Below are 16,455 nucleotides of genomic sequence, written 5' to 3'. Positions count from 1 at the left end.
CAGGTTAGCCAAGTCTCCAAAAAACTACATATAAGAGGTGTTTTTATAGACCATGCAAAATGGCCTTTAGGACCAGGTATGCTAAAAAAAAAAAAAAAAGATTCGATACTCTTAGCAAAATGGCACTTAATGGTCAACCTAGAAGCCCACATCAGCACTAGGTTTTGGGGAGGACCGCACCAGCTCCTCCTCCCCGCTTGGTGGGCTCTGGGCCCCGCGTGTTGGTGTCTGATGGCATCGGCCGCAGGGGCCGAGCGGGCCCTGAGGGACGGGGCACCAGGACACCGTGCAGCAGGTGCAGCAGGTGTGGGCTCCAGGTGCGTGCTCAGGAGGCTCCCCAGGGGCTGAAAACCCCCCACCCTGGAGGGGACCACGGGCCGGAGCCTCGGGAGGGCGGGAGGACGTGCCCAAGACCGGGTCTGGACAGGTGGGGCCGCCAGGTTCAAGGATCCCAGGCCTTGGGGCTCCAGAGGCTTCCATCAAGGAAGGACTGCTGGCCTCCCGGTGGCACAGCCCCTGAAAGCTCCTCAGGTGCCAGACCCCCTCGCGCAGCATCCCCCCAGCTCCCTCGGCGATTACCCACCCGCCCAGCCATGGAGAGAGCCCCGAGGGAGCCGAGCCGCACTGCAGCACCACCCGCTTCAGGACAGGCGTAGGCTGCGGCCCTCTCCAAGGTTCCCCATCCCCTCCTGACCATCCCCTCCCCCTCGTCCCTTCCATAGGCAGCCCAGCTTCCCATCAGCCTCCCGGCAGCTCATCCTAACCCATCTGCACCTTCCAAGGGAGACCTCGCCTTGATACCCTGGCCCGTCCTCTCCGTTAATTTTTATGGCAAGTTATTAAGAGGAAACCCATGCTGTGTTAGTTACAGCGGTTTTGTTAGGATGCTTTAAGCACTAGAAAAGGTCTGCAAAGCTGTTGCGGCAAGTGACTTTGTATTCTCTACTTAAATTAGGTCTGTTGAGCAGCTTGGAAGGTTGGCCAGGACATCACATTCACTAGGGATACAGAAGCCACCACGGGGAGACCCAGAGAAACGTGCTACAACCCAAAGCTACTTGGCCCTCTCCCCACCCTCCCAGGACGCAGTGTGAGCCATTGGAAAGGCAGCTGGGGACAGAAGCATATTCAGTGCTGCGAGGGCCCAGAGCCTGCATCAAATACCTTATGTGTCCGATCTCATTTAACCACAAGTGGAGGCGCTGGGAACTCATAACCCCCATTTTATAGATGGGGCAACGAGGACAGAGCGGGGAATGATTTGCCAGAAATTACAAAGGAAGCAGAGTGTGGATTTTGGATTTGAGACCACGCTTCTGATACCCCAGAACCCTGACCACGTTCTGTAGACCCGGTGCACACAATGCTCCATCCCTGTTCTGATACATTACAAATTCAGCTCATTGTGGCTGACTTAGTTTACCCCGGTCAGGAGGCTCACCCCCCCCACCCCAGCGTCTCTCCAGTCTCAATCTCACACATTTTACAAAGCAGCTACTCCTAGGAATGGCAAGTGGCACTCAAGCACCGTAGGGCTCTTGCTAGGTTAGCCAGCCACAGCCTGGATTACAAGACTAGGACATCCTGGGATCCCTGGGTGGCGCAGCGGTTTGGCGCCTGCCTTTGGCCCAGGGCGTGATCCTGGAGACCCGGGATCGAATCCCATATCAGGCTCCCGATGCATGGAGCCTGCTTCTCCCTCTGCCTGTGTCTCTGCCTCTCTCTCTCTCTCTCTCTCTGACTATCATAAGTAAATAAATAAAAATTAAAAAAAAGAAAAAAAAAAAAAAAAGACTAGGACATCCTAAGTGAGCCCCACTGGCCAGGCTACACACAGTGAGCGACTCACAATCAAATGCAGGCCCACCAAGGCTGGGGTTTGTGTAGCCACTTGAGCATGTCCAGAAGCTCAAGAGTTACAGAATGGTTTTACAACACCTAATAAAGTTCAAGATACAAGCTCTGTGCCTCAACTTTCTTGGTACACATCTTCGAGAAGCAGCCATGCGCCCAGACAGCCACCTGCCAGGATCAACACTGAAGTGTCCTTTACGGAGCAGATATAACAACACGCCTTTCTACGGGAGAACTGTCCAACGGCGCCGTGTACAGAAATGCACTAAATCAAACGTGTCAACGTAGAAGAATCTCCAAAGGCTTCACGGAACCAAGTGCAGGAAGAAGCAGACAAAACTCAAGTAACATTTTAAGACAAGGAGATGCTGTGCGGATTTGTATCTATAAAGATAGAAAGAAGCATGACTGGTAAAGTCCTGTCAAATTTCAAGGTTCCGGATGCTTCTGGAAAGAAAAAGAATTAGATTGTGGAAGGTGTAGGGTAAGCTTCAATTAATCCTGAACATTTAATTTCTTCTTCCATGTTTTATTTAATAATTCTATAGCCATATAGAAAAATGTAGGAAAATATTAACATTGTTTACTGGCAGTTGATTTCTTTATTCTCACCCCATTATCTTCTATGAGTTGGAAATATTTCATGTAAAAAAAAGATTGGTTTGGGGGCACCTGGGTGGCTCAGTCTGTTAAATGTCTGCCTTGGGCTCAGGTCATGATCTGGGGTTGAGCTGGGCTCCTTGCTCAGAGGGGAGCCTGCTTATCCTTCCCTCCCCACCCCGCTCCAATCATGTGCTCTCACTCTCACTGTCTCTCAAAAAAGTAAAATCCTCAAAAGAAAGATTTGTTTAAAAAAGTTATAAGGGAAGAGTATAAACAACTGTATGCCCATCTATTAACTTAAAGTTCCTAGAAAGACACAACCACCGAAAACTGACTCAAGAAGAAATCCGAAATCTGAATAGACCTACAAGTACAGAAAATGAATTAATTTTTAAAAACTACCCACAAGATGGCTTCACTGGTGAACTCTACCAAAACTTCAAAGAAGAACTAATACCAATTTTTCACAAACTCTTTGAAAAAATAAGAGAATGCTTCCCAACTCATTTTCGTAGGCATGACCCTGACGCCAACACCAGATAAAGACATAAGAAAACAAAATAAATAGGCTGATACTGCTTCAGAATATACCTACAAACATCCTGAACAGAAGACCAGCAGACCAAATACAGCAACATATAAAAAGTAGTAGACATTACAATATTTCCACATTCTGTTTTTAACAACCACTAGCTTAAGTTTCTACTCTAAAATTTATAACTAGTAAAACATTACAGGAAAAAATATATCATTTATAAGCCACTTGAAGTTGTGTTTTGCCTTATCAAATTGGGCCTGCTCTTTAGCCAAAAGCATAAATTAAAAACAAATTTTAACTGAGAAAAAAAAAAGTTATTATATAACCAAGACCCAGTAGGGTTTATCTTGGGAATGCAAAGTAGGTCTAACATCTGAAAATAGTTAACGATTAATGTAAGGCACAATATCAACAGAATAAGGTACAAAAGCTATAGAACCATCCCAGTGGATGAAAAAAGCATTTGAAAAAGTTCAGTATCCTCTCATGATAAAAATACATAACAAACTAGGACTAGAAGTGCATTTTCTCCTAATAAAGGTCATCTAAATGAAACCCACAGCTGAGGCACCTGGGTGATTCAGTCAGTTAAGTGTCTGCCTTCAGCCCAGATCATGATCCCAGGGGCCTGGGATTGAGCCCTGTGTTGGGCTCCCTGCCCAGTGGGAAGTCTGCTTCTCTCTTTCTCTCTCCTTCTATCTCTCCCCCTGCTCATGTTCATGCTGTCTCTCAAATAAATAAATAAAATCTTTAAAATAAATAAATAAATGAAGCCCACAGCTAATAGCACACTTAATTGTGAAAGACAGAATGCTTGTCCCCAGTGATCAGGAAAAAAAAAAAACCAAGGATGACCACCTTCATCGTCTCTATTTGAAGCAGTACTGGAGGTACTAAATAGGACAATTGTGCAAGAAAAACAAGAAAAGTCATCCAGATTGGAAAGGAAGAAGTAAAACTATATTTATAGATGACATGATCTTGTATATAAAGAATCCTAAGGAATCCACTAAAAATCAATTGTATTTCTAGACACTAGCAATAACACACCAAAAATGAAGAAAACAATTCCATTTGCAATACCATCAAAAAGAATAAAATACTTATGGAGTAAATTTAACAACAGAAGTACAAAAGACATACTCTGAAAACCACAAACTGGTGCAGAAAATAATTAAAGAAGACCTAAGTGGATGAAAAAACATCCCATGTTCATGGATCAGAACGGCAATATTCCAAATATTGACCCATAGATTAAATATACTCCCTATCAAAATCCCAGTTGACTTGTTAGAATGTACAAGGTGATCCTAAAATTCATATGGAAATTCGAGGTATCCAGAATAGCCAAAACAATAATGAAAAGGAAGACCAAAGTTGGAGGACTCTCACTTCCAGACTTTGAAACTTACTACAAAAAAAGAAGCAAACAAACAAACTACAAAGCTATAGTAATCAAAAATGTGGTACTGGCATAAGGACAGACATAGAGATCCATGGAACAGGATGGAGAGTCCAGAAATAAACAGTTATATTTATGATCAATAGGTTTTTAAATTTTTTTCAATAGGTTTTTTTTTTTAATTATTCTTCTAGAGCAGTTTTAGGCTCACAATATAAGTAAGGGGGAGGTCTAGAGAGTTCTCTACACCCAATGCCCCATCAGCATCTGCACTGGAGTGTACATTTGTTACAATTGATGAACCTACACTGACACATCGTCACCCACAGTTTATAGTCTACATCAGGGCTCACTCTGTGTTGTCCATCTTAAGGGTTTGAAGATAAGTATTTTGACATGTGTCCAACATCATGCTTCATACAGAGTATCTCACTGCCCTAAATATCCCCTGTGCTCTGGCTTTTCATCCCTCCCTCAGACCCAACCCCTGATAACCACTGATTTTTCTTCCTTTTTACTATCTCCATGGTTTGCCTTTTTCAAAATGTCGTATCGTTGGGATTATACAATATGTAGGCTTTTCAGACTGGCTTCTTTCACTTTGTAGTACACATTTAAGGTTCCCCCATGTCTTCTCATGGCTCAATGACTCATTTCCTTTTAGCACAGAATAACATACCATTTTCTGGATGTACCACAATTTATTAATCAATTTACCTCCTGGTTGGTTGTTTCCAAGCTTTGGCAACCATGAAGAAAGATGCTGTAAATATCTGTGAGCAAGTTTTTGTGTGAATAAATTTTTTTGTGAAAAAGTGCTCTCCACGTCACTAACGATCGGGTAAATGCAAATCAAAACCATAATGAGATATCACCTCCTGCCTGTTGGAAGTACTATTATCAGAAAGTCAAAAGATAACAATGATTGGCAAGGATTTGGAGAAATCAGAACCTTTATGCACTGGGAATGTGAATTGGTACAGCCACTATGGAAAACGGCATGAAGTTTTCTCAAAAAACTAAAAATAAAACTATCTATTAGAACTACTAATAGATCGGCAGTCTCACTCTTGGGATATATCCAAAGGAAATAAAACCACTACCTCAGAAATATATGTGCACTACAGTGTCCACTGTGTTATTATTCACAGTAGCTGAGACCAGGAAACACGCTAAGTGTCCATCGACAGATAAATGGATAAAGAAAATGTGGGGTGTATACACAATGGAATATTACCCAACCTTAAAAAGAGAAGGAAATCTTGCCATTTGCAGAAACACGGATGAACTGGAGGACGTTAAGCTAAGTGAAATAAGCCAGATACAGAAAGACAAATCCTGCATCATCTCATTTATATGTAGAATCTAAAAAAAGTCATAATTAACAGAAGCAGAGAAAAATCATGGTTGCCAGGGGGGTGGGAGGTGGAAGAAATAGATGTTGGTCAGTTATAAGATTAGTAAATTTGGGGATGTTGTGTACAACCTGATGACAGTATTATATACCTGAAATTTGCTACCAGAGTCCAACTTAGGCATCCTCATACCACATACACGCAAAATGGGAACTCTGTGAGGTAATGAATGTGTTAATTAGTTGGAATGTGCTAATCATATCACGATGCATACGTATATCAAATCATCACAATGTATACCTAAAATATATATGATTTCTATTTGTCAACAATACCTCAATAAAAATTCCTTCAAGTGGAAATGGAAAAACAGTAACTCAACGTCATATGAAATATAAAGTTCTCTGGTGAAGATATGGATATATATTTTTTTTTCATTTATCCACATATATATATATGGATAAATGAAAACCTGTAATGTTGTCATTTTGGTTCTCAACCCCATTTTTTACTCTTGCATAGGATACAAAAGACAAATACATAAAAGTGATTCTACATCTATATTAGTGGGTTCACAACATATAATGATGTAATTTGTGACATCAATAACATAAGAGGGGGAAGTGAGGTTTAAAGGAGTAAGATTTTTATATGTAAGTGAAATAGTTATCAATTTAAATTTAAATACATATTGGCATAGGGGCACCTGAGTGGCTCAGTGGTTGAGCATCTGCCTTTGGGTAAGGTCGTGATCCCAGGGTTCTGGGGTTGAGTCCCTCCATCCAGCTCCCCAGGAGCCTGCTTCTCCAACTCTGCCTATGTCTTTGCCTCTCTGTGTCTCTCATGAATAAATTAATAAACTCTTTTAAAAATAAATATATATTAGCATAACAGATTAAAAAACAGGACCGATCCAATTATATGCTATGACAGACTCACTTTAGACCTAAGAATATGCATAGATTGAAAGTGAAAGCATAGGGTGCCTCGGTGGCTCAGTCCGTTAAGCATCTGCCTTTGGCTCAGGTCATGATCCCAGGGTCCTGAAATCAAACCCCACATAGGGCCCCCTGTTTCATGGGGAGCCTGCTTCTCCTTCTCCCTCTGCCGCTCTCCCTGCTTGTGCTCTCTCACTCTCTCTCTCTCTGTCAAATAAATAAATAAAATCTTTTAAAAAAAAAAAGTGAAAGCATGGAAAAGGTCATTCCATGCAAATAGTAACCCAAAGACAACAAGAATAGCTATACTATTATTAGACAAAATAGACTTTAAATAAAAACTGTTACAAGTGATAAAGAAGGACACGACATAATAAAAGGGTTCATTCACCAAATATATAATGACTATAAACATATGCACACATCACAGGTCTGAAATATAGAAAACAAACATTGAGAGAATGTATCAATAATTCCTATAATTCATCAACAACCAAAAAAAAAAAAAAACTCCACCAATTCTCAGATGGGCAAACAACATGAATGGACATCTCTCCAAATAAAGTATATAATGGTAATAAGCACATGAGAAGATGTTCAACATTAACAGTCATTAGGGAAATGCAAATCAAAATCCCATGAGATACCATCTCACACTCATTAGGATAACTACTAAAAAAAAGAAAAAAAAGAAAATAACAGATATTGGTACAGATTGGGAGAGACTGGAACCCTTGTGCATTGTTAGTGGGAATGTAAAATGGTGTGGCCACTATGGAAAACAACAGAACTATCACTTCAAAAAATTTAATAGATCCAGCAATTCTACTCTGGATACATACTCAGGACAATTGAGAGCAGAGTTTTGAAGAGATATTTGTACATGCTTGTTCATAAGAGAACTATTCACGATAGCCAAAAGGTGGAAGAAACTCAAGTTTCCACTGATGAACAAATGGATAAACAAAATGCGGTATATACATGCAATGAAATATTATTCAGCCTTAAAAATTCAAAGGCAGAAGAATGGTAGTTGCCAGGGGTTATCATAGGGGACAATGGAGACTTATTGTTTAATGGGTACAAAGTTATAGTTTTCGAAGATGAAAACAGTTCTGGAGATAGACAGTGATGATGGTTACACAATATGAATGTATTTAGTGCCACTAAACTATACACCTAGGATGGTAAAATATATGCTATGTGTATTTTACCACCATTAAACATTTTTTAAGCAGCCAGGGGGAAAAAAGACACACTATAATGGAGCAAATATGTAGATTATGGCAGACTTCTTATAAATGATATAAGTTGGAAGGTAGTGGAGCACCAACTTTGAAATACTGAAAGAAAAAGTTGTTAACCTATGGTTCTATTACCTGCAAAAACATCATTCAAAATTATAAAACTTTGGAGAGGAAGAGATAGGGGGAAAACCTTTGTGACTTTGAGTTAGCAAAGATCTCACATATATAGGCGTGATGTGCAAAGGAACAGATAAATTGGATTTATTCAAAAGTTAAAACTTGGTCCAAGTCCCTGCTCCGCTGTGTCGGGTACACTTGGGCCCAAGCTCGAGCTTGTGAATAAACCCTCATGTGTTTGCAAAAAAAAAAAAAAAAGTTAAAACTTCAGCTCTTGAAAGATCTTATATATATGATTATATATATTATATATCTGACTTGAGTTAGGCAAAGATCATATATATACATATATATACATATATATATATAAGATATAGGCATGATGAGCGAAGGAACAGATAAATTGGATTTTATCAAAAGTTAAAACTTCGGTTCTTAAAAGGACACTGTTAAGAGAATGAAAAGAGCTAGAGACTGGAAGAGAATATTTGAAAATCAAATATCTGATGAAATTCTTGTATCCAGAATATATCAAGAACTTGCCAAATTCAATAATAATAAAACAAACAACCTAATTTAAAAATGCATCAGAGGATTTGAACAGACACTTCTCTCCAAAGACGACAGGTGACTAGTAAATAAACACGTGGAGAAATGCTCAACATCATTAGTCACTAGACAAATGTTAATTAAGACCACAGTGAGATTTCACCGCACACCTGCGACAATGGCTAAATTAAAAAGACTGTACCAAGCATTGGTGGGAATGTGAAAGGCACAACCACTTTGGGAAACGTTTGCCAGTGTCTTAAGAAGATGAACATATGATCCAGGCATTTCACTCCTGTGTGTCTAGACCACAAAAGCCTGTCAATATCCTGTCAAAGGTCTGCACACGAACCAATGTTCATCGTAGCTCGATTCGTAATTGCTCTAACCTGGAAATGGCTTAAAAGATCCATACCACTCAGCAATCCCAAGGAGTGAATTCTCGGTATGAAATAATGTAGCGCACGGATGAATCTTGAAATAAGTGTGCTGAGTGAAAGCAACCAGCAAAGAATAAAAAAGAACACATTCCACTTGATTCCATTTATATAAAATTCTAGGCTATGCAAACTAACAGAGCAGAATAATAGTTGTTAAAGGGTGGGACAGAAAGATACTAAAGGGACAGGAAGAAACAACCAAAAACCCAACAGCCCAACTCAACAGGAAGAAGCCATCATGGGTTGTTGTTGTTGTTGTTAATTTTATTTATTTTTTTATTCATGAGAGACGCACAGAGAGAGGCAGAGACACAGGCAGAGGGAGAAGCAGGCTCCTCCAGGGAGCCTGATGCGGGACTCAATCCCAGGATCCCAGGATCACGCCCTGAGCTGAAGATAGACACTCAACTGCTGAGCCATGCTGGGTTTCTACAGGTGTTTTTACCTGAATGGAATGTGTGGCTTTTATTTGAGATAAGCTGAGGTCGGAATGTCATGTTGGTACTTTCTCTAAATATTTGCCCTTGTGCTATTTTTAGAGAGAGCAGAGGACTGCACAGCACTCACTACTATGCCATGACAATCAGCAAAGCACAGAGGTAAGCACCAGAGCAACCATGCACACTTCCAGCACAGGTAGCTGGTGCCCAACAACCAGCTACGGACTCAACGCACCACAAGGAAACCCAGGGACGGCTTTTTAGGAACAGTGAGACAGGGGTGCCTGGGTGGCTCAGTCGGTTAGGCGTCCTCCCGTGGATCTCAGGGTCCTCGGATTGAGCCCCACGTTGGGCTCTCTGTTTGGTGGGGAGTCTATTTCTCTCCCTCCCTCTGACCTTCTTCCTCACTTGGGCTGTCATAAATAAGTAAAATCTTTTTAAAAAATGAATGTTGAGAAAGAACAACAGCAAAATATTCCCATAAAATCCTATTCATGTCTCCCAAAGAGAAATTCACACATGTCCATAATGGAATAAGGGAAAATAGGAAATAAAATAAAATAATAGAAAAAGGAAAAAAATCGTGTTTCCTGTTGGACATTTTCACACCCGAGTTTTACATATATAGTTAGGTTTTTACAGCACTAAAGTAAAGCCACCAGGGGGAAAATACAAAAGGTGTGTTCTGCTCTGTAAGTCCAATTCATCTTCACGTTGGTTCTCATTTCCTTCCACTCGTTTGTCTTTTCCAGTTGCCAGGAACAGCCCTGGGAATGATCACCTCCCACGCCAAAAGCTGGGGACATGATAATTGGTGTCTGATGACAGGAGAGGACATTTTTAAGTAGTCACTTTCAACTTCATAACATATATGTCATCTTTAACCACGTGCATGCTGCTTCAGCTCCTACATTCAAGGGAAAAGGGGTGTTTATGGAAGACGGCCCAATTACAAACAAATTCACCAAAATTTTGCCTTGGTTTAAAAACAAATTACAACCCAGAAGATCAGGTATCATTTATGTAATTTATGTCAATAAATTACAATATATGTAATTATGTCAATTTATGTCATTTATGATCTTAAAATACAAGACCTAGAAAAAGGTCTCTATCTACTTACCTATCAAAATAACTCCCTGGTTAATATGAGTAAAGATTTGAATTTTTGAAATATCATAAGAATGAGCCAAAGGGAAAATACATTCTTGGCTGTATTGAGAAACACATGCCGTGTATCACTCATAGGAGATCCTGGTATTACTTTATAGAAAGTGGCAATTAAAAAATACATATATATATGTATTATATATATATTATATGTATACATATAATATATTTATATATATAAAGTGGCAATTATTTAAAAAGGAACCCATTTGGGACATTCACAAAGGGTCTCTTACAAGCTCACACTACTGAAAAGAACCAAAAATAACTATTCATTCTGACACCAACACACCCATAATGCATATCTCAAGCAGCTGGGAAGACCTCAGCCATGCTGGCACATAGTGTGTGGCCAATTGTCTAGGCTTCCTCACAGCCAACTCCATACAGATTTTAAAAATGAGAGACTTGAGCAGTCAGCATCGCTCCTGTAGCCCAGGAGTGGCGTGGACGGCTGGCTCACTCGCCAGTAAGTGTATATTTGCTTAAGCCTTGCTAAAATGCGACATAAAGTTACCTTAGGAAAGCAATGACTCTGATGTTTCTGCTAAAGAACCCTCCACATGGGGCAGCCCGGGTGGCTCAGTGGTTTAGTACCACCTTTAGCCCAGGGAGACCCAGGATCCAGTCCCACGTTGGGCTCCTTGCATGGGACCTGCTTCTCCCCCTGCCTGTGTCTCTGCCCCTGCCCCTCGAATAAATAAATATTAAAAAAAAAAAGAACCCTCCACATGTGCACACAGGGAGGTGCAAGCAAAGATACAAGGGCCACTCCATTTGTAATGAAGAAAAACTCAAAAAACCTAGGTGGTCAGCAATTGGGGGAATTAATAAAACTGCTATAGTTACCCAGCAGACTAGAGCATAGCAGTTAAAAGGAATGAGCTAGACCCACAGGGCAGGATACAGCTGGACATCTGGTGCTTTGTAGAGTTCTGAAAAAGACACGTTACATAACACACTTACAAAAGGATACCATTTGAGGGAAGACAAATCCTGCCCTGAACACTGTATTTCCTGTGTATAAATACGTATCAATGCAAAAGCAAAAAAATGATACAGAGAGATCCAAAATAAACTCCTAATAGGAAGAGGGGGGAGGAAGGGAAGTAAGAGCTGAGAGCGTAGGGTCCTTTGCTCTCTAGAGAACAAATAATCAGAGAAATTTAATTCTCCATTACTGTCTACTGCCCCCCCTTTTTTTACATATACATAAAACCACTGTCAACGCTGCATGCTAATGTTTGTACCGCACATAATCTGGTTGACCTTTTTAGAGCTTATATGAAAAAGCAAAGGGAAAAGCAAAAGAATGATACTTTTTATTATTCACAGCTGCCAATTCAATCTTATTCTAGCTCTGGAACGAATCTACTGGAATATGTTTTTCCAAGGTTAGAGGTTTTAAGATTGATTTGATGAGGTGATACCAGGGCATTTTGTACAGCTGGAGTTTTTCTGCAGAAAAATTTACGTCTTTGTAACATTTCGTGTACAGTTGGCATTATTTGTGGAAGTGTGTTGAAACAATGATTTCCCTCTTTTTCTGAGCCAAGAGACTATGGTTCCTTCTTAATTTTGTTTCGGAGATTACCCCGGCAACCCATCCTGCTTCACCTAGCTGTGTTCTGCAGGGGCCCCCACAATTCCTATGCATGGATGGGGTGCCTAAAGGAGCCAAGCACGATTACCACAAGTACCCCAGCTACTCCTTCACTGAAAATCACAGGGTGCTCATATAACAAAATGCAAAAGAAATGAACTTAGAATCTGAGACCCATAGGCACCAGCAGCAAAATTGGGAAATGAAATATTCTATTTCCTCCAAATTCATCTACAGATGCAACGCACTCCCAATCAAAATCCTGGCAGGCATTTGTAGAAACTGATGAGCAGATTCTAAAGATTACAGGGGGGAACGCAAAGGGCTAGAATGTGCAAAACAATTTTGTCAAAAAAGAACACAGTCGGAGGATTTGCAATACTTGATTTCAGTACTCACCATAAAACACAATAATCAAGACTGTGCGGTAACTGGCATAAAGATAAGCACACAGATGAATGAAACAACACAAACTCCAGACACAGACCACAAATACACAGAAAACTGATTTTTTTCTCCCCATAGTTATCACAGCAATTCCACAGGGAGAGGATACTCATCTCAACAAATGGTGCCGGAACAGGTCAACACCCAGTTGGGAAAACCATGAACATCAAGCCCTTCCTCACACCATACACAAAAATCCACTCAAAACGGACCACAGGCTGAAATGTAAAAGGTAAAATGATAAAAATTCTGGAAAAAAACCTTTGTGACCTAGATTGACAAAGGTTTCTTTGACGGGACACAACAAGCATGAATAATGATTTTAAAAAATCGATCAACTGGACTTCATCGAAATGAAAAGCTCCTGCAGTTTGAAAAGTGCCTTTAAGAACATGAAAAGGCAAGCCTGGGACCAGGTGGAAATATTCACAGTCTACGCATCTGACCAAAGAATGGATCATGCAACCAACTCTGGTGATTCAGTAACAGAAAGACAAGCTACAAAAAGGGGTGGAAGGGGATCCCTGGGTGGCTCAGCGGTTTAGCGCCTGCCTTTGGCCCAGGGCGCGATCCTGGAGTCCTGGGATCGAGTCCCACGTCGGGCTTCCGGCATGGAGCCTGCTTCTCCCTCCTCCTGTGTCTCTGCCTCTCTTTCTCTCTATGTCTATCATAAATCAATCAATCTTAAAAAAAAGAAAAGGGGGTGGAAGTTTCGAGCAGCCACTTCACTAAAGATGTAACAAGTAGCTAACAGGCACAGGAAAAGGTGCTTCCTGTGGTCGTTAGTCATCAAGAAAATGCAAATTAAAAGGACAGACAACCACACACCCACCAGAAGAGCTGAAATCCAAAAGCCAGGATGGGCCACAGGTGAAGTAGCTGGACCGCAAATACTTCTGGCAGGGATGCTGAGTGGCCCCAGACCCCTTGCTCAGGGGATCCTACACCTGCTCAGTTCATGGCCGGCCCCCCTCCAGCCTTTGAGGGGCTCAGCTTACTCTGAAACATTGCCTTTCTCATGGAAGGTAAGGGAGGCAGGCTAACCCTAGCCCTGGGCTCTAACCCACCTGCTCGGTCCCTACGATGCGATGCTCGATGCTCTGGTGGTTAAGGGAGCTCTGATTTAGGTTATTTGGAAAAACCTGCTGTTGCTAGCTCAGGTGACCTAAATATCTAAGCATAAGGGGTTCCCCCCCCCCAGCTTCCTCATGCAAATGAATTTCTCCAAGATACTTGAGAGCAGGGGTTCTCAAAGGGAGGGCCCCCACCTGCAGCAGCAGCAAGACTGGGAACAGAGAGAAGCGGCTGCAGCCCCTCCTGAGGCCACCCCAGGGGTTCGGTGTCTTTCCGGGATGCTGGGGGGCTGCCCAGTGAGAGGGGCTGCCGGGTCCCCACCGAGAGTCCCCTGGGATCGTGTGGGTGGTGGCCCCAAGGTGCCGCTAAATTGGGTACAGCGGGCACGAGCAAGGACAGCCAGCCGGGGCCCAGATGCCGGCTGTAGCAAGGGTAGTGCCTGGGAGGGGAGAAGTTTCCAGAGACAACTCCATTTTCTTCAAGCACCCTCAGTCTGGGGGACAGGCTCGGAGAAACAAAACAGTACCAGAAAAGATGCAAGACTACATACTTTTTCTCAAATGCAAAAAAAAAAAAAAAAAAATGCATTTCAACTTGAAATGTAGATGCTCGGGAATCATTCAGATCCAGGTGACTTGATTATACAGGACAGACAGATGGACAGAACAGAAAGATCAGAAGGGCCTCATCCTCTCACCTGGCTTGCCACCACCCCACAGACCCTGGTCTCTCCCCTGGGCACCTGGGGAGGCCTGGGATCTGGGGACACTTACCTGTGCGCCGTCAGGAGCCACCTACCCCCGGGCCTCGGTTAGGGCGCAGCAGACGATCCTTGGACCTCAGTTCGTCCTGAAGGGTGAAGAAGGAACATCTCCCGTCACCAAGGAACTCCAAGTTTGCGCTGGACTCAAGACGGGGCGCGGGGAAGTTCAGCGCCAGGACAGGCCTGGAAGCGTGGTTGGAGGACACTGGCCAAGGAGGCCCCCCAGAACCGCAAGGAGGACCGCCCTGGAAGGAACCCCGAATGTTAATTCCCTCCACAATATTCTTTAAGGACCTACATCGTTGTGCAGTCACCCCTCTGAGACGCCGGCCAGGCCACGGGATCCTCCTGCCACCCGGCCAAGATCTGTGGGTTCTCGGGGCTTCTTCAGCCTGCGAGCTAAGCAGGATCCAACCAGCCAGCACCTGGGTGCTCTACTGTAGGGCTCGCAGGGCCCCTCAGACCCTGGGCCCTTAGGCGGGGCACCTCCCCAACAAGGGACAGGGGCCCCTCTCTGGGTGCACTCCCTCCCCTCCCTTCCCTCAGAAGACAAAGCTGACAAAAAGCACCTGAGAGACTCTGACTCCTATTCCACCTGCCGGTTAGTGCTGGGCTCGGCTCCAAGGTGAATTTCTCTCCTTTGCTAATTTGTCTGCATTCTTGAAAACTGCAGCCACTTCTGCACAATCCCTCCAACACTTCAGGGAACACCCAGAAAGAGGGGGTTGGGGGTGGCGATGGAACCAGCTTTATCATCAGCTGGTTGGAAACACTGCTCGGGAATGCATGTTTTAATTCTGAAAATGTTCAATTTTTTTCTTTCTTGTTTCTTTTCTTTTTTCTTTTCTCTTTTTTTCTTTTTCTTTTCTCTTTCTTTCTTTCTCTCTCTCTCTCTCTCTCCTCTCTCTCTCTCCTTTTTCATTAACTCAGGAGCTGCAGTGAGGTTTGCAGGAAGATCTCATAAGCCTTGATTGCAAGGTCTCAGGGTTCCTGTCCCAGCGGCGCCTGAGGGTAGATGTTGGTGCCTTTTCCACTCACCTTCCCAAACCTCGACATTTAAAGTAACTCGGTGAACTTTAAGTTTCCTTAAACTTTAAGTTTCCTAGGCACCTATATATACATTTGCATGGTGGGCTGTGAACATTCCTGATCTATGTCTCCACATGTCCTACAAACATGACTGGCAGCAGAGGGGAAAGGTGCAGAATGTTCTGCACAGCACGAGAGCTGCCCACAGCACAAAGCCTGCCTCCCAGAAATGGATTAAATCGCGACACGGCCCCTGACTAGGATCGCGCGTAGCTATTAAGGAGAATAAGGTAACCCGTCGTGCCTAATGGTCATTTTACCGTATATACTCGAGTATACGCAATTCACAACACGGTGATATGATGCATCGTATATTAATGAAGCAAATTCCTAGTATTTATTAAATAAGATGCTGTCACGTAGGGCGATTATTTTGCATTACGCGCTGAGAGCCACCGTATTAAGACGCGATACACTGGTTCATGAAAAAAAGTGCAGAGAGCTGCAAAGTATAAAAAAGAATGTGTTGCCCCTCCTTCCTGCGCTTCCGGGGTGCTTCGCCCCGGAGGGGAAACTGAGGCCCCGGCGGCGCGCCGCCCGAGGTCTCGGAGGAAGCGTGGCGGAGCCGGGATTCGAACCCCGGACTCGGGGACGGCCGCCCCGGCGCAGGCGGGGGCCCGGGGAACTCCGCACTCCCCCAGGGCGCGCGCGCGGGCGGGCGGGCGGGAGTCCGCGGGGAGGGGGCGGGGCCGCGCCGGCCGGGCGCGCTCGTGCTCGTGCTCGTGCTCGTGCTCGTGCTCGTGCTCGTGCTCGTGCTCGTGCCCGCGGGGCGAGCGCACGGTAGCGACGCCAGGATAGAGGCTCGCGGAGCCGCCATTCCAACGCA

At 43.4% G+C, this 16,455-nt stretch overlaps 1 protein-coding gene across 1 annotated transcript in view; it reads left to right on the top strand.

Annotated features, from left to right (window-relative positions):
* The window catches only part of MRTFB (myocardin related transcription factor B), a 210,922-nt gene extending 200,433 nt beyond the window's left edge, over window positions 1–10,489 (top strand). Inside the window, exons 18-19 of the mRNA XM_038540314.1 lie at window positions 9,583–9,642; window positions 10,236–10,489. Of these exons, the coding sequence (XP_038396242.1) occupies window positions 9,583–9,623 (41 nt within the window). The 3' untranslated portion in view covers window positions 9,624–9,642; window positions 10,236–10,489. The remainder of the gene's footprint in view (window positions 1–9,582; window positions 9,643–10,235) is intronic.
* The last annotated feature ends 5,966 nt before the right edge of the window (window positions 10,490–16,455 follow it).

This window comes from Canis lupus, chromosome 6 (assembly GCF_011100685.1).
Source record: "Canis lupus familiaris isolate Mischka breed German Shepherd chromosome 6, alternate assembly UU_Cfam_GSD_1.0, whole genome shotgun sequence".
Taxonomy (NCBI): Eukaryota; Metazoa; Chordata; class Mammalia; order Carnivora; family Canidae; genus Canis; species Canis lupus.
This window is presented reverse-complemented; position numbering and strand designations above follow the sequence as displayed.